The 18,901-nt window shown below is 40.4% G+C and overlaps 1 protein-coding gene across 1 annotated transcript; it reads left to right on the top strand.

Moving 5' to 3' along the window:
• Window positions 1-2,933: 2,933 nt before the first annotated feature.
• On the top strand, window positions 2,934-15,282 carry LOC105027068 (scavenger receptor class F member 2; the record flags this gene model as incomplete). The annotated part of the gene is made up of 11 exons (XM_020053197.2): window positions 2,934-3,028; window positions 5,262-5,320; window positions 5,422-5,523; window positions 10,264-10,783; window positions 11,149-11,367; window positions 11,478-11,606; window positions 11,721-11,824; window positions 11,978-12,089; window positions 12,217-12,320; window positions 12,922-13,071; window positions 13,693-15,282. Coding segments are annotated over 11 exons (2,673 nt in total), but the record flags the coding sequence as incomplete, so codon positions are not given.
• Window positions 15,283-18,901: the final 3,619 nt, after the last annotated feature.

Here is an 18,901-nt window from a genome sequence, read left to right on the forward strand (position 1 = left end):
TACCCAACCCTATCTATGAATTAACCCGCCCATGCCCATTCTTTGCCGGCTCACAATCGTTAACAGCAGCTCAATTGTGAAAAACCTTCGCATCTGGCAACACTATTTAAGGTCCGCCTTCTTTCACGCTTACTCTGACGAGATCTGCCAGGAACGCCGCGGTCATACGATGGTGGATGAAGCAGATTCAATTTAGTTAATACGTTTTTTTTCCAGTGAATACAACGGTCAGCATTTACCACGTTATATTTCATAAATCACAATTCATCATTAGAAATAGAACTTCATAATATATACCATATATATTATTATACCTCACTTAACAAAGAGGACATCGTTTTTAAACAAAATAAAGAACACATTTCGACAGGAGATTTAGGTTACATGCAAAACAAAAAACTTTAAAAGGGAAAACATCGAAATAATCTTGAATACATTAGAGTACCAATACTATAGTACCAATGACCTCATGTGGATTTTTCAGAGATTTCGATTTCAGTTAAATTAGGCTTACATTGAACTCCTCGGGTTTTATAAATACATGAAAACAAAGAACTCAATAGATATAGTAACTTAATTGCCGGTGGTATAATGTGGTCAACAGTGTCATGTTAGTCTCTGTGGGGCAGGTCACCAGGTGTTTAAAATCTAGGTTTAAACACCATAATTAGTTTACAAAGAGGATTTTTTATGATTTTAGGTTGAAGCATTTGCATTCATCCAGCTGGTAAACGCCAGTGTCCCACGTTGTTCGGATGTGCTTCTCTTCCTCTCCTCCACAAATACAGAAGTCCAAGGCAATGGGTTTTTGAATGGGTTATTGAATGGGTTATTGAATGGGTTATTGAATACCCAGTTCTAATGTCACATGACGACACAACATATATTTCTGCAGAATTATAAACAGCATAAAATGCCAGTACTTTTTATGTTAACAAACATTGTGACTAAAATAGAAAAAGATTGGGTTAAGCCCATTGGCATGTTCTGCTCATTTGGCTGCCTTGTTGCTGTGACCTTCAAGTATAAAAAAAAAATGGATGTATCCTTTACTTCAATACTGTCTGGGATCCAAAGTTTTATTACCATAAGTGTTTTATGACCAGCCACTGTTTAGGATAACACACCTCCCAAGTCAAAACATATGCTTTCATTGCTCAGTGAAATGGTAAACAAGCTGACATTTAAATGAAATTAAATGGTAAGGATAATGCATAAAGAATGTCAAACAAGGTGACATTTAACTGAAAATAAAAGGAAAGGATAATGCATAAAGCATGTCAAACAAGCTCACATTTAACTGAAAATAAAAGGAAAGGATAATGTATAAAGCATTTCAAACAGAACAGATCTTTGACTTTTCAACAACAGGGGGAGCTATTGGCCAACTGTTAAATGAACTCTGTAACTGCCCTCTGTTTTCAGAGGGTAATCATTTTTACTGGGGGTGGGGATTTTTCGGCACTCATTAGCCATGTAGGAAATCTAGATAGGTCCCGCAGAGGTCTACAACTTATTGCCATTACTTCACAACAAATTTGCTGACTGTTGTTCATGCATAGTCTTTCAAGAAACAGCTTATCTGTAGACTACCTCATTTACAACAACACACCCTCTGGATTAGAAACCTTTTGGACAACACAACATTTTGGGGGGGTACTTTTGGAAGAAAGTCAGACATATTTCCACTGAAAAGCCCTAGGAGGGATGCTGTTCATCAAAACATGGAAACAACTCAAAATGTCTTAGTGTTTGTATTTCTAAATGTCTTCTTTTGTTGGACTTACAGCCAAGAACTGGTTTTTAAAGGCAGAAATGTATGTGAAGCAGGGTAAGTAACTATGTTTTAAATGTAAGGTTTTAAATGTATGATTTATTTGAATGAAGGTGAATAGGCATGCATTTTTTCTTTACTTATTTAATAGTCTAAATAATAGACTAAAGCCCTTCTACAGGCACATTCCTTGGATCTATGCTGATGTAGTCTGCTGCTACGTTGTTTGTTTGTGCCAGTAATTCCCTGCATTGTGAATATTGAGATATCTTTGCATCTGAATGTGATTAGAATAATGTTAATCAACTGAATGTGGTTAGAATAATGTTAATAGATTGAATGTGATTAGGATAATGCTATTAATTTCAATGAGATTAGGGCAATTGTCATAATCTGAATGAGTTTAGGATAATGTAAAATATCTTGATTTATTGCTGGTGTAGGATCTGAACTGTTTTTACAGGAAAATAACTCAGCAGCTTTAGGAAATGTGAATTAACTACATTTTACATGATTTTAGTTGTTTTAGATTTAAATAACAGAAAATAAACAGAATATGCCTAATATCTGTATTACACATACTCAGATCTGGCAACATCTGTTGTTATTGTCTTCTGTGGAATTCATAACATGGACAGGTCTAATGGTCTTTCTATCCAGTTCTTTTTTTCATGTAGTTAACCATTAAATCAGGAAATGGGGAGAAGACGAATTTAGAATTCTTGAAGGTGGATTTTGTCATGGAATTGCCATCACAATTTCCAAGTCGATCAGTGGTTTAAGTCACTTCCTCACAGTACAGCTACGTCATTGCTGCCAAAAGTTAAAATCTTGACTATGTTTTGGGGAAAAAAGTTGAGCCATGCAGACCTCCCATTTCTCTCTTCCTTCATTAAAGCATTCCTGACTACTGGCTTGTTCCCCTCAGACTTAAAGACGCTCCCCTCCTCAACAAAAAAATAACATCCCTTCCGTCTTTCCTTCACAAAACACTTGAGCGTGCTGTCTCTGACCAACTCTCTTGCTATCACTCCCTCAGAACGATCTCAACGACCCTAACCAGTCAGGCTTCAATAGATTTTTTCCAACAGCCCCAGCTGATTCTCTCTCTGTTCTGTTATCATCGATCTAGATCCATCCGCTGCCTTTGGCAGTGTGAACCATCAGATCTTCTTCTCCACCCTCTCTGGGCTGGGTGTTTCAGGATCGGCGCACTTCGGGATTGCATCCTACCTGGCAGCCCACTCCAACCAGGTGACATAGGAGACAATCTGAGTGTGCCCCAGAGACTGGTTTTAGGCCCCACTCCTCTTCCCGCTACATGCAACGTCACTCATATTCGTGATATCTTCACATAGTCTCTCCTATCCATGTTATGCGGATGACAATCAACAATTTTTCTCCTTTCCCCCTTTGGACACCCAGGTGGTGATGCACATCTCTGTGTGTCTGGCTGACATCTCTGCTTGACAACCTCTATAGTGTTCCCAGAATGCAAAGAACGTTAGCGTGACCCTAGACGACACCTTGGAATTACCTGGAAATATCAAGGCGCGTGTTGGTATGGCTTACTGCTTGTGCCAGCGAACCCCTGCAACTAATCCAGAATGCTGCAATGTGTCATCTAGTGTTCCTTCCCAAATAGTTTCATTTCACCCTGCTCCTCTGCTCACACAACTGGCTTCCAATTGAAGCTTGCATCTTTTAAATAACCATTGTTTTTGCCTACGAAGCAAGCAAGGGCAACATCCACTCTGTACCTTCAGGCAGTGGCTAATACCCTACATCCCTACCTGAGCTCTTCACTTTGTCACTTCTGATCTCTTAGTCGTCCCACCACCCCGGGCTTGGAACTCCCGCTCAGCCCAGTTAAAGCACTCCTCTGTCCTAGCGGTCCAGTAGTGGAACCAGCTTCCCCTAGAAGCTACAAAAGCAGAGCCTCTGCTAACCATTTCAAAAAGTGTCTGGAATAACACCATGTTGCTGACATCCTACAGGCACGGCTCATTCAGATCAAATGGTTGGAGAGAAGACCAATGTCTTATAAGCCCCACCCAAATCAACCATCTAACAATCTACTATTTGCAGGGATACTGAAACCGGGAAAGTTGGACCCTGTAGGATAATTTTGCCTGTTCCAATTAGCAAAAAGGGCAAACATTTGGGCTAGGAGTTTGATTTAGGGCCTGGAGTATAATTTTTTTTTTAAACATTAGTATTAAGGCATAGGTTTAGAGGTCATGATATTAAATGGGAAAAATATATGGTGTCCCCACAAGGATAGAAAAAAAAAGAATTTTTAGCATGTGGGGCATTGATCTTTGTAGTCACTACCATAAAGAAACAGAATAATTTGATCCCTTCTGGTCTTTTGCATCTTTGGCAAATTTCTAGAGTTAAGTCCAGTAATGCCTGTCAAATCATAATATCAGAGTATGATTCATCTGTATCAGGCAATAGGAAAAAGATAGATTTTTGGAGCATATCAGCAGACACGATACTGATGAAGTGAAGTAACAAGAACCATGTGAGATATCATAGCAGAATGCGTATCTTTCAAAGGGAAAAATTGCATGATACAATAATGGGAAAGATGGGCTGATCTGTGGACAAAGGAGGGTTGGAGTTGAGATGAGTTAGGTTAATTAAGGACACCATACCAGTGGTTGGTGGACGGATGTAGATGTCTGTTTTTCAATTGGATGGAGACGGAATGGGTGGAAGGAGGATGAATCATTGAAAGGAAAAGAAAAGGAAGAGGGCGGGGGAGAAGGGCAAAGGTTTTGATGTGGTCTTGGGGATTTTTATGCACAGAGAAAAAGAGAAAAACATTTAAAATAAATTAAATAAATGGGATTAGAATCATGCATTATCATGTTGCATGATAATGTATGAATGAATTAAATTAATTAAATAATGCATGGTAAAAGTTGTCAGTATTTTAGTCAGTTAAATCCATCAGTACAAATTTAGTTTACAAAAGCAGTGGAGTCTTGGTCTTGAATTGAACTTGGGGATTTGCAGTGTTTGGTATATTGGGGGGTGGTATATTTTATAAAAAATATTGAGGTCCATTATGGCTATTATAAACATGTTACCAATACAATTAACAGTAAAGCATATTTTATATTTAACCTGTGGTTGTTATTCTGATATTCTACAGCATTCAGGGTTTGAACCACTGGGTTCTTTTCACTGGTTGTGCCAAGGTCTTCAGTGTTGCTGCTGAGATCATAATCTGAAGATTTAAAGAGTCTCTGCTTTTGTGACCCCAATAAATTCATTGATATTTTGGTAAAGGTTCAAACGTTTTTCCTTTCTGAAATGTCAATGTACAATAAAAGGATCTCATGCAACAAATTAATCACACCCCACTCTTTGTCATGGCTGACATGTAAAATGTGTTCAAAATGTGGATTACATTTGTTTCTATAAATCAATTACAGATCATTACCAAACAAATCCTATTATGTTTCTTTCTTTCCAGATCCAACAGGCTCCAATGTTGTAGTGGCTGGGCACAGCAAGGAGATGAGTGCTTAATACGTGAGTACTTGGAACTTCCTGGAAGACTTAATCATTATATCTTTCATTTCTAAATGTAAAATTATTCATTTGTAACCAGTTGCCTGTATATTTTTCAACAGCAATTTGTGAGGGTAACTTTACCTGCAAAAGTAATGAAGTTTGTGTGCGTCCCAATGAATGCCGCTGTCGTCATGGTTATTTTGGAGCCACTTGTGACACCAGTAAGTGCCCTGTTACTACCTCAATGTGTTTTGTTTTTTTACATCCACATTAGTGGCCCCCTTGGTAAAGTTGGGCAAAAAAAGGCTATGATAAATGTTATTGTTATCAGCTGGATTTTACACTAAACATGAAACAGAAATCTAACCTAAAAACGTAATGTAAACTTGTTCAAACGAAAAATCAGGATATTTTTTTTCAAAACCATGCAACAAAATTATTGGTAGCCCTAGATATTCTTATAAGCTAAATCTGATAGATATATCTTCCCATTTTATACTCAGTACCAGTAAAAGGTTGAACACACATTCTTTTTAGGGTATTTCTTTAGTTTCACTAAATTACCCACATAGGAAAAAAAATCTAAAATATGAAATAGCACATATGGAATAATGGACCATCAAAAACCTGTAAAACAGATCAGAATGTACAGGGTAAACATTTTATAAATGTTAAATAGGTTGTGTAAATAAAACCAACCCCTGCTGAAATCTATGTTCAGAGACAAATAAACACACAAATGATCACAACCCTGTTTCCAAAAAGTTTGGACGCTGAGTAAAATGCAAATAAAAACAGCATGCAATGATCTGCAAATCATTTAATCCCTATATTTACTTGATAATAGTACAAGGAAAACATATCAAATGTTGAACCAGAGGAATGTTATTATTTAAAATAAAATATATGTCCATTCTGAATTTGATGCCAACAACAGACCTAAATGTTAGGGCCAGGGGCATGTTCATTATCGTGTTGCATCTTGTCTTCTTTTAACAATTCACTCTGTAAGCATTTGGGAACTGATGAGACCAATTGTCTCTAGTTTTGTAAGTGAAATGTTTTTGTAAGTGAAAGGATTTCAGCTGCTCAACAGTTCGGGGTCTCCTTTGTCATATTTTTCATATCATAATGCTGCAAATTTTATCAGTGTGACTCTTTTACTACAGAGCCATTCTGTTGTAATATGTGCAGAATATGGATTGGCATTGTCTTGCTGAAATAAGCAAAGCCCTCCCTGAATTTTTTTTTATCTGGATGGCAGCATACAGTGGGGAGAAGGTTTTCCTACTTACAAAGCATGAAGAGGTCCAGAAAATCACATTGTATGATTTTTAAATAATTAATTTGCATTTTATTGCTACCTACCAACCAGTAAGAATTGTAAAATTGTAGACCTACACAAGGCTGGGATGGGCTACAGGACTATAGGCAAGCAGCTTGGTGAGAAGGCAACAACTGTTGGCGCAATTATTACAAAATGGAAGAAGTTCAAGATGACAGTCAATCTCCCTCGGTCTGAGGCTCCATGCAAGATCTCACCTTGTGGGGCATCAATGATCATGAGGAAGGTGAAGGATCAGACCAGAACTACACGGCAGGACCTGGTCAATGACCTGAAGAGAGCTGGGACCACAGTCTCAAAGGAAGCCATTAGTAACACACTATGCCGTCATGGATTAAAATCCTGCAGCGCATGCAAGGTCCCCCTGCTCAAGCCAGCGCATGGCCAGGCCAGTCTGAAGTTTGCCAATGACCATCTGGATGTTCCAAAGGAGGAATGGGAGAAGGTTATGTGGTCTGATGAGACAAAAATTGAGCTTTTTGGTCTAAGCTCCACTCGCCGTATTTGGAGGAACAAGAAGGATGAGTACAACCCCAAGAGCATCATCCGAACCATGAAGCATGGAGGTGGAAACATCATTCTTTGGGGATGCTTTTATGCAAAGGGAACAGGAAGACTGCACCATATTGAGGGGAGGATGGATGGGGCCATCTATCGCGAGATCTCGGCCAACAACCTCCTTCCCACTGTAAGCGCATTGAAGATGGGTCATGGCTGGGTCTTCCAGCATGACAACGACCCGAAACACACAGCCAGGGCAACTAAGGAGTGGCTCCATAAGAAGCATTTCAAGGTCCTGGAGTGGCCTAGCCAGTCCCCAGACCTGAACTCAATAGAAAATCTTTGGAGGGAGCTGAAAGTCTGTATTGCCTAGCGACAGCCCCGAAACCTGAAGGATCTGGAGAAGGTCTGTATGGAGGAGTGGGCCAAAATCCCTGCTGCAGTGTGTCCAAACCTGGTGAAGAACTACAGGAAACGTATGATCTCTGTAATTGCAAACAAAGGTTTCTGTACCAAATATTAAGTTCTGCTTTTCTGATGTATCAAATACTTATGTCATGCAATAAAATGCAAATTAATTACTTAAAAATCATTAATCGGCAGTGTATCAAATACTTATTCTCCCCACTGTATGTTGCTCCAAAATCTGTATAAACTATATTGTTCAGCATTAATGGTGCCTTCACAGATGTGCAAGTCAACCATGCCATGTGCACTAAAGCACCACCTACCATACCATTATGGATGCTGGCTTTGGAACTGTGTACTGATAACAAGTTGGATGGTCCCTTTCCTTTTTAGCTTGGAGGACACGGCGTCCATGATTCCCAAAAATTATTTTGATTCGTCAGACCACAGGGCAGTTTTCCACTTCTCCTCAGTCCAACTTAAATTTGCTTGGGCCCAAAGAACGCGGCAGCGTTTCTGGATTTTGTTTATAACTGGTTTCTTCTTTGCATGGTAGAGTTTTAACTTGCATTTGTGGATGCACCAACGTACTGTGTTCCCAGATGCTGGTTGTCGGAAGTGTTTCTGAGCCCATGCAATGATGCCCACTACAGAATCGTGTGTGTTTTTAATGCAGTGCCGCCTGAGGGCCCGAAGATCATGGCCATCCAATATTGGTTATCAGCCTTGTCCCTTGTGTACAGAGATTTCTCAGGATTCTTTGAGTCTTTTAATAATATTTATACAGTACTATGATTTTGCAATTTTATGTTGAGAAATTCTTAAATTGTTGCAAAAAGGGATGAACCCCTCCCCACCTTTACTTCTGAAAGACTCATCCTCTCTGGGATGCTCTTTTTATACCCAATCATGTTACTGACCTGTTGCCAATTAACCTAATTACAAACCCGATTCCAAATAAGTTTGGACACTGTACAATTGTGAATAAAAACAGAATGCAATGATGTGGAAGTTTCAAATTTCTATATTTTTTTCAGAATACAACATAGATGACATATCAAATGTTTAAACTGTGAAAATGTATCACTTTAAGGGAAACATAAGTTGATTTTAAATTTCATGGCATCAACACATCTCAAAGAAGTTGGGAGAAGTCCATGTTTACCACTGTGTGGCATCCCCTCTCCTTTTTATAACAGACTGCAAACGTTTGGGGACTGAGGAGAGAAGTTGCTCAAGTTTATGAATAGAAATGTTGTCTCATTCTTGTCTAATACAGGCTTCTAGTTGCTCAACTGTCTTAGGTCTTCTTTGTCGCACCTTCCTCTTTATGATGCGCCAAATGTTTTCTATGGGTGAAAGATCTGGACTGCAGGCTGGCCATTTCAGTACCTGGATCCTTCTTCTATGCAGCCATGACATTGTAATTGATGCAGTATGTGGTCTGGCACTGTCATGTTGGAAAATGCAAGGTCTTCCCTGAAAGAGACGACGTCTGGATGGGAGCATATGTTGTTCTAGAACTTGAATATAACTGTCAGCATTGATGGTGCCTTTCCAGATGTGTAGGCTGCCCATGCCCCCGCACTCATGCAACCCCATACCATCAGAGATGCAGGCTTCTGAACTGAGCGCTGATAACAACTTTGGTTGTCCTTGTCCTCTTTAGTCTGGATGACATGGATTCCCAGTTTTCCAAAATGAACTTCAAATTTTGATTTGTCTGACCACAGAAAACTTTTCCACTTTGCCACAGTCCATTTGAACAGATCCTTGGCCGAGTGAAAAATGCCTGCACTTCTGGATCCTGTTTAGATATGGCTTCTTTTTTGACCTATAGAGTTTTGGCCGGCAACGGCGAATGGCACGGTGGATTGTGTTCACCGACAATGTTTTCTGGAAGTATTCCTGAGACCATGTTGTAATTTCCATTACAGTATCATTCCTGTATTGATGCAGTGTCGTCTGAGGGCCCGAAGATCACGGGCATCCAGTATGGTTTTCCGGCCTTGACCCTTACGCAGAGATTGTTCCAGATTCTCTGAATCTTTGGATGATATTATGCACTGTAGATGATGATAACTTCAAACTCTTTGCAATATTTCTCTGAGAAACTCCTTTCTGATATTGCTCCACTATTTTTCGCCGCAGCATTGGGGGAATTGGTGATCCTCTGCCCATCTTGACTTCTGAGAGACACTGCCACTCTGAGAGGCTCTTTTTATACCCAATTTTTATATGCCAATTGACATAATAAGTTGCAAATTGGTCCTCCAGCTGTTCCTTATCTGTACATTTAACTTTTCCGGCCTCTTATTGCTACCTTTTTTTGAGATTTGTGAATTATTCCATTCCTTTTTTACTCACAATTTGTACAGTGTCCTAACTTTTTTGGAATCGGGTTTGTAGTTGTGTGATATTTTTTTTTAGCATTACACAACTTATCCAGTATTTTGTTGCCCCTGTCCCAGCTTTTTAGAAATGTGTTGCTGGCATCACATTCAAAGTGGGCACATATTTTTCAAGAAACAATAACTTTTCCTAGTTTCAACATTTTATGTTGTCATTGTACTATTTTCTAATGAATATAGAGTTTAAATGATTTGCACATCATTTGCACATCATTGCATTCTGTTTCTTTACATTTTACACACTGTCCCAATTATTTTGGTAGCGAGTCTGTACAGTAATCTCATCCTTCCTGTAGAATGTCCATCCCAGTTCTGGGGGCCAGACTGTAAAGGAAAGTGTGAATGCCATCCCAATGGAAGGTGCGACGATGTCACAGGAGCATGCACCTGTAACCCCAATCGCTGGGGTCCAAACTGTGAGCGAGCCTGCGGCTGCCAGAAGGGCCAGTGCAAACCGGAGACAGGTGCTTGTACATGCTACGCAGGCTTCTGGGGGGCCCTGTGCTCCAACAAGTGTTACTGCAGCTTCAACTCTGTGTGCAATGTGAGCACGGGCCAGTGCCACTGCAATCCCGGCTGGTACGGGAGGAAGTGCAGTGTCCAGTGTCCATGCAGTGGCTCTCCGTGCGACCAGCCTACCGGCACATGCAAGTGCCAAGAGAGGACCTGGGGCACTCGCTGTGAGCATGCATGCCAGTGTATCCATGGACGCTGTAACCAGGGGAATGGATCATGCACCTGCAGGCCGGGATTCAGAGGGAAGTTCTGCAGGGAGCCATGTCCAGCTGGGTTCTACGGACAGAACTGCAGAAACAGGTGCGAGACTTCTGCAGTGGAAAAATAAAGCAAATGCCTTTACACGCTCTGTCAGGAGTACTGTGCCCTTTCTGATAAACATGTGGTGACGCTGACAAATCGAATGGGTTTTACAAGCTGAGCGTGGACCTACCATCAGGGTTTGGATATCTGAAACTGTTGGCAAAACAAAAAGTCTAGTCACATGCCAGTTTTAACCCCAATGGAACTAGCCTTGGCTGAAAGCTTTTGGCAGAACTATATTGGAACCAACTGCTTGGAAACACTAGTCTAGCATTAATATCACTGTATGTGAATCATGTTATTTGATGCTATTCATATTGTGTTGTAATAGTATTGAGCAGGTGCTCTCGCTGTCCTTCCAGGTGTGGTTACTGCAAAGGTCTGCAGCCCTGCAAGGTGGCAGAGGGACGTTGTATTGCATGTGAAAGGGGTTGGAATGGCACCCGATGTGATCAAATGTGTGCGCCTGGGTTCTTTGGTGAGAACTGCAAGAATATGTGCTCACCATGCAAAGACGGACACTTCTGCAACCGCATTGATGGCAAATGCCCACACTGTAACCCTGGTTGGATAGGTGATCGGTAATAATATGATCAAACTTATTATCAATCAAATGTAGAGGACTATACAGAGAATGTGAAAAGATGAATGTGTGTCGGTCACCGAGTTTCAATTGTTGTCTTCCTCACAGATGTGAGGTAAAGTGCCCAAACGGAACCTATGGAGAGAACTGTACCAATGAATGTAACAGCTGCTTTAATGGGATGTGTCACTTCGCCACTGGAGAGTGTCTTTGTGACCCTGGCTACTCTGGAGCTTAGTGAGTAGAAAAATATGTCAGCATGTGAAAGTCAATAAAATAACATGTGAATGGTATCAAGGCTAACTGCCCAATGTTGAAATTGCCAATGTAATTTCTCCTTTTTTCCGGCAGCTGTAATGAAAGCTGTTCAGTAGGTCAGTACGGGGTTAACTGTGCCCAAACATGTTCCTGCCATGACAACAACTGCAACCCAATGACTGGAGCATGCCACTTACGTAAGAACTTTTGCTAAAACAAACACGTGTTTTTCTGAAGGTTTTATTGTTAGAATATTTAGTAGCCATAAGAATGCATTTTATGGGAAACATATTTCGACGTATTTTTCAACACTGAACCAGAGACAGATGTGTGATGTCTGCTATTGACAGAGCCAAACCAGAGGATGGGGTTGTTAGCAGCCGGGGTGCTGATGAGCGGTCTGCTCCTCCTGTTGCTAACACTGCTCTACTGCTGTATCTGCAGACAGAACCAACACAAGCAGTAAGTTAAGTGGATGGTGAATTCAAACGCATGTGCTTTGTTTTATTACATCAAACAGAGCTGTTGTCACATCGGTTGGATTTAAACACTTCCCAGCTGACGTTGTTTCTCTGTTGATTGCATTCAGCCCAGGCAAAAAATCGAAAAGACGGACTGGCGGAAGGTTCACACGAATCAGCTCAAAGCTTCCACGGATACCACTGAGACGGCAGGAACTGCCCAAAGTTGTTGGTGTGTCCTACTCGTCATTCATTTTGCATGCTCTTTAAATCCCTGTGACAGTGAGCTCAGTGCCTGTTTAAAACCATACTTAACGTCCTAAGACCTGAGCTTTAATAATGTATGCATTTGTAATATTTCTTAGCTATGTGGGATTAGGAGGACCTGATAAGTATAATATCTAAGCATTGTCTTTGAACAGGAAGTACTTTTCTGAAAATATTATGTCCTGGTATGATAACACTTATTTTACTGAAACATAGTGTCCTCATGTGGACACAGTGTCTCAGGAAGTTAAATAACGTACTGCTGCCCCCTCTCCCCTCCTCACTTCCCTACATTCCATTGAGGGCCCCTCTGGACCACCTACAGGAAGTGGCAAAAATTATCCCAAACTAAAGTTTCTGGGACTGGGGGGGAAGGGGGAGAAGATGGGGGCTGGGTTGAGAAGATGCTTGACAAATTAAACTGAGTCAGAGGAAAAGTCCCATGTATAGCACAGTTTCTTTGAAGGGACAAAATGCAGCACAAGATTCTTGTCATAAGTTTGTTCAGCTTTAGTGGGTTCAAAGGGTTGGAAGCAAAGTGTTTTCTGTTTGTTTGTTCTACACAGTGTCCCACCATGACCCTGAGAATACTTTCAACTGTAGTTTTATCGAGCCTCCTTCTGTGGTAGAGCCACCAACTCCCTCTGGATCGTCCCGAGCTTCCTGCTCTTCCACAGACACCCCGGAGGATGGACCTGTCTATGAGGTCCTTGACAGTGAGTGTCTCAGACTCTTTCCTTGAACATTTTGTGGGTGCTGCAATTACGCACCCATGTATTCTACAACCTTCATTAATTCAGTTATTAAGATACATTCCTAATTAATTCATCATGAAGAAAATATGTGAATGGTAAATGTTTCACCATGTCCTGAGATGATCACAGCAATGTCATTCCAAGAGATAATTTTGGAATGTCAAAACATTAGACCATGATGGCATGCGTTGGTATTTTTGGTATGATTACACTGTATCTTGTAATGGTTCAAGAAACCTACAGGATCTATTTTCTGCAGTGAACAGACATTTTGTTTGAAACAACGGCTGTATAATCATATCCTGTTTAGAATGCCGGGTAGGACTGTGTACACTACAGTTGTTAATACAGTGTACTTATACCGATTTGGTCTAAATATACTCCCTAATCTGCTCCCATCTTACCCAATTGAAGCCCGGGTTTTAAAAGTACACATCAGAACAACAGAAAATGTGACTAATAACGAAAACATTCTGTTTCTTCAACATCATTAGAGCTGAGATTCAGCTTTCTTTTAAATGATAAAACAAAAATGAATTCTCTATGTTTTTGTGTCTCATTCTCTGTCTTTCCAACCTGGAGCAGAGGACAAAAAGAAAGGAGACAGAATCAACACAACATTGACTACATTACTAGCAGATGAGGATATCTTTGAGGTAGACACATTGCCAGAGGGCAGGGACATGACTGAGCTGGCCTCAGTTAACGCCAGTGAGCTGCCACTCCAGAAGTCCTCAGAGTGTATAGGCCCATGGAGTGACACAGAGTCTGAAGCTAGAACCTTCGACCTCAGGGCCATCGCCCATCAGCCAGTCCAGCAGTCCAGATCGGAGCCAGAGAACAGTGGAGGGTCAGACATTGTCCAAGATAATGGAAATCCTATAGCTGCTGAGAGGGTTAAGCCACGACCACCAGACCCCTCGACCAAGCCCAAGCTCTCCTGGGTTCATACCTCCCCTGGGCAAAATCAGAATCAGATTAGTCGGGAAGAGCCTATAGCTGAGGAACAAATTTGTTCTAGAAAAAAAGCCAAAAAGAAGCAAGCTCCCCGTGCCCCTGAATCTGCTGGTACCAATGGACTAAGTTCCTTAGAGGAGAAGACAAATAAAAGCGGACCTGGTCTGTTGCAGATAGAGCATATTAACGGGACAGTGCAGAGTGTCCTCAGGAAAATGGGCAACTTCCTTGCTGACCGTAAAACTCCAATCTCCAACGAGTCCCTGGGGGAGGGCCAGAGGGAGGTAAACCATTCAAACATACACTCAGAGGCAGCCTCCCTCTTAGCTTCTCAGCTGAAGGAGAAGACTCAGAGTCTGAACAGGAGTGAGCCTGGCAGCTATGAGGAGAGCCTTCCACACTTCCAGCCCCAGAGAAAGAAGCCCACCCAACCCCTAAAGACTTTGGGCAGTGAGCCTGGAAAAGCCCTGCTTCCTACTTCGACCAACTCACAGAAATGTCTGCCAGATTCACCATCTAAAGAAGTCAAAAACCCTGAGAAACAGGACTCAATTCACCATGAAAGCACCTCAGATAAGGAGGAGACGACAGTAAAGGTGACACCAATGAAAAAGCCTCCACGTAAAATGAGAAAAGATGATGTGAACTCAAAAACAAAGACTACTCCAAAGATTGCAGTGATGCCACCAAAAGCTGCAAATTAATTAACATTGACAATTGATTACCAAGGCTAATACATAAGCATGGCTAATCTTGAGGTTTCTGAGCTCTGGGAAAACAACCATTCACATGTTGGGATACCTGAAGTGCTTTTTGTACAAGCTTCACTGTTTTGCAACAATTGAACCACTGGGATACTTTCCCTTGGGTGGATGTTTTGGATATTTCAACTTTATATATCTGTTCACTTAGTCAACATATAATTAGTAATGCTAAGAGATATATAGGCATATTTACATTAATCAACCATTATTTTTTTCTATTTGTTCATATTGAATAAACTAAACACCCCAAAATCTGGATTTTGCAACGCATAAATGTTTTAATATCAATCTCATAGGCCAGAACACATAACAACAAGAGTTGTGTTGGAAACGTCTGGTGTCTGTGTTGAGGGCCCTGGGGCTCAGTCTAAGTTGTGTGCGTGCAGTTTTTGAGGGAATGATCGACTTTAAGGCAGCTGTAAAGGTTACATAAGATCATATGGTCTTTAATTGAAACCAGGCGGTTGGTGCCAGTTGTACGGAATCCATGCTGTGGCTGACGGAGACATCTCCCCTTGCTCCCAGGACAATGCAGACACATTTAGGTGTGGCAAGGTCTTGAAAACAGTTATTAAACTTATTTTGTAATATGGTAATACTGGCAATGATTTGAAATAATAATGTATGTCCTCACAGACTAGCTTATTTGTAATATAAAGCCTAGGTTATGTGTTGATAGAAGATCCAATGGTGAACAAACATGATTTAGGACTGGGTGTATGGATGCGTATACATCTTAAACTCCCTGGAGCTTGGTCCCTGGATGAATGCCAGGGTTGTGAGTTTCCATAGGAGTAGGAATCCTTGTTCCCCATGTGCTACAGGAAGGCTATTGCAGAATTTTGTTCCAACTAGGCACTCATTTATAAATTTAATAATTCCTACTCCTATTTGATATACATTAGATTATGTTTCATGCTCAATGCTGAAATGTATCTTAACATGTACTTGAAATGTATCTTATTAGCGGTAGAAATCAACAACATGGAGCCTAAAATTATGCTGAATTGTGAAATACGTAACCATAAATCTTACTTACTACCCAACACTTTATTACCGAACCATGTCAGGGGGGCTGGCCAAGAAGAGTGAATCTCTCTTACTGAGTGAGTGTCAGACTGACTGACTATGCATGTTAAATAGCGACTGTCACACAGGCAACAGGGGTTCGATCCTCACCACAGACAAAACAAATTAGGCATTCAGATTTGTTCAGGATAGACTAGAACTGTGTGTTATATTGCGATGGACAACTTCACTAGTGACTATTCAACTGTCTATTGGTTTTCTAAAGAAACGAACCAGACATGGAGTGATTTAAGTCATTGTTTTCATTATAGGTACTGTATAGCTATTAGCTAGCCATCTGCAGTAATCTCTTTTTAATTTAATGTGTTGAATGTAGTACAGAAATCCTGTTATACCTGTTGTTTGTTTGGATGTTAACTAATGTAGGGATCCGTGGAGTTTTGACTTATTGGTTTGACAATTTAAGTAAACAGACAACACATCTCTACACCTGCTGTTTAAATAGCATAGTGGTTAAAGACAGTCTGTCACATAGTAAACCGTGGATCGAATCCAGCTAGGGCAAAAACATTCATCCCTTCTAATGGAGTTCCAGCAGAACTAGGCTTGCCTGGTTCTTTTTCTTGTTTTTACCAAGGGGCACACTCCAAGGCTGAAAAATGAAGCCTACCTGGAAGTGACAAAAACTGCAATTAATTGACTGGCCACTTGAGGCTGGCTGCAAAAGGGAGCAGTCTCCATAGATCTCTATGGCAAAATGCCCAACTTTACATCAGAAATAAATATGTTTACAGCCTGGTTCAAAAAATGGTTTTGGTGTATATTGCTTATTTCCGTCTTTTTGATTTTGATTTTTTTTATAATTCACACATTTCAATTAGACGAATTCTTATTATTGGGGCGTGGCCTATTGAGTGACAGGTGTGGTGCTGGTGCTGGCACACCTAGCGGTTTGTCTAACACCATCATGTCACATCTGTGGGAGAAATTGGAACAAGGGAGCAACACCTCAAAATATAGATAACAGTCTTTAAAAAATGTAAATTGAAAATGTATATTTTAGCTGTCAAAATCAAGTAGCCAAGTCTAGTACTTTTATATTCATTTATATTTAAGAAAGATGCTAAATAGCTACCATCATATGTAATCTAACTATAGGAATCTAATGCTGGCTTCTTAATGTTATGACAAGTAACTTTATAATCAAGTTACATCCAAATAAATGTCGCAAAATTATTATTTGTATATTAAAACTGACAAATAGGCTGTGTAAGGCCACTCACAAATGTAATGCAAGTCTCAAATGTATAGAATTCAAGTGGCAATGCTGTAACATTCACAAAAAGCATGTTTGAACATTAAAACAGTCTTACATTTATTTGCTAACCATCCTTTGTTTTTGTTAATGATTCATAATTGTTTTGGGGATTTTGATACAGCTCTGGAAAGAATTAAGAGACCACTGCAATATTCAATTTCTCTGGTTTTACTATTGATAGCTATGTGTTTGAGTAAAATGTACAGTTTTGTTTTATTCTAAACTACTGACAATATTACTCCAAAATTCCAAATAAAAATATTGTCATTTAGTATTTATTTGTAGAAAAAAAACAACTGGTCAAAATAACCAAGAAAATATGCATTGTTTTCAGACCTCAAATAATCCAAAGAAAACAAATTAATATACATTTTTCTACAACAAAATTCCAAATTTAGGAAGAGTTCAGAAATCAATATTTGGTGGAATAACCCTGGTTTTTAATCACAGCTTTCATGCGTCTTGGCATGCTCTCTACCAGTCTTTCACATTGCTGTTGGGTGACTTTATGCCACTCCTGGCACAAAAATTCAAGTAGCTTGGCTTTGTTTGATGGCTTGTGACTATCCATCTTCCTCTTGAGCAAATGCCAGAAGTTTTCAATGGGGTTCAGGTCAGGAGATTGGGCTGGTCATGACAGGGTCTTGATCTGGTGGTCCTCCATCCACACATTGATTGACCTGGCTGTGTGGCATGGAGCATTGTCCTGATGGAAAAAACTATTCTCAGAGTTGGGGAACCTCAGAGCAGAAAGAAGGATGGAAGCAGGTGTTCTTCCTAGATAACCTTGTACTTGGCTTGATTCATGTGTCCTTCACAAAGAGCAATCTACCTGATTCCAGCCTTGCTGAAGCATCCCCAGATCATCACCGATCCTCCACCAAATTTCACAGTGGGTGCAAGACACTGTAGCTTGTAGGCCTCTCCAGGTCTCCGTCTAACCATTAGATGACCAGCTGTTGGGCAAAGCTGAAAATTTGACTTGTCAGAGAAGATTACCTTATTCCATTCCTCTACGGTCCAATCATTATGGTCTTTTGCAAACTTCAGCCAGGCTCTTCTTTGCTTCTCATTGATTACATTTTTTTCTAGCTTTGCACGACTTCAGCCTTGCCCCTAGAAGCTCGTTTCGAAACGTCTTCGCCATGCACTTCACCCCAGTTGCTGTTTGCCATTCTTTTTGTAGGTCACTTCATGTCATCCTACGGTTGTTGAGTGACATTTGAATGAGTTGATGTCATCTTGGTCAGTGGACAGTCATTTTCACCCTCTGCCAGTCTGTAGCTTTGTTGTCCTCAATGTCTGTTGCTTGACCTTGTTGTTATGAACCGCCGTCTTTGAATTTTTCAGGATGGAAGCAACCTGACGCTCACTGTATCCCCCTGCCAGTAAAGCTAGAATTTAACCCTTATTTTCCTCACTCAAAGCTCATAGTTATTTTTTATTTAAGTTTCCTTTGAGGTACTACTTGCACTGTTTTTGCCATCGAGTTGGTCCTATTGCAAAAGTATAGTGATGAGCACAGCAGTGGTTTTTATACTTTTCCTCGTTAAATTAGATTTGGTTCAGGTAATCACCTAATCAGTACCTCATTATGTAAAAATGAGGTGTGCCTGTGTTGGAATTTAACAGACACTGGAATGGAATGGCTGCCATACATGTAGAGATGCTGATTTAAGAAAAATGAGTGGTCTGTTAATTTTTTCCTGAGCTGTATGTTTGT

Source organism: Esox lucius, chromosome 14 (assembly GCF_011004845.1).
Source record: "Esox lucius isolate fEsoLuc1 chromosome 14, fEsoLuc1.pri, whole genome shotgun sequence".
Classification (NCBI taxonomy): Eukaryota; Metazoa; Chordata; class Actinopteri; order Esociformes; family Esocidae; genus Esox; species Esox lucius.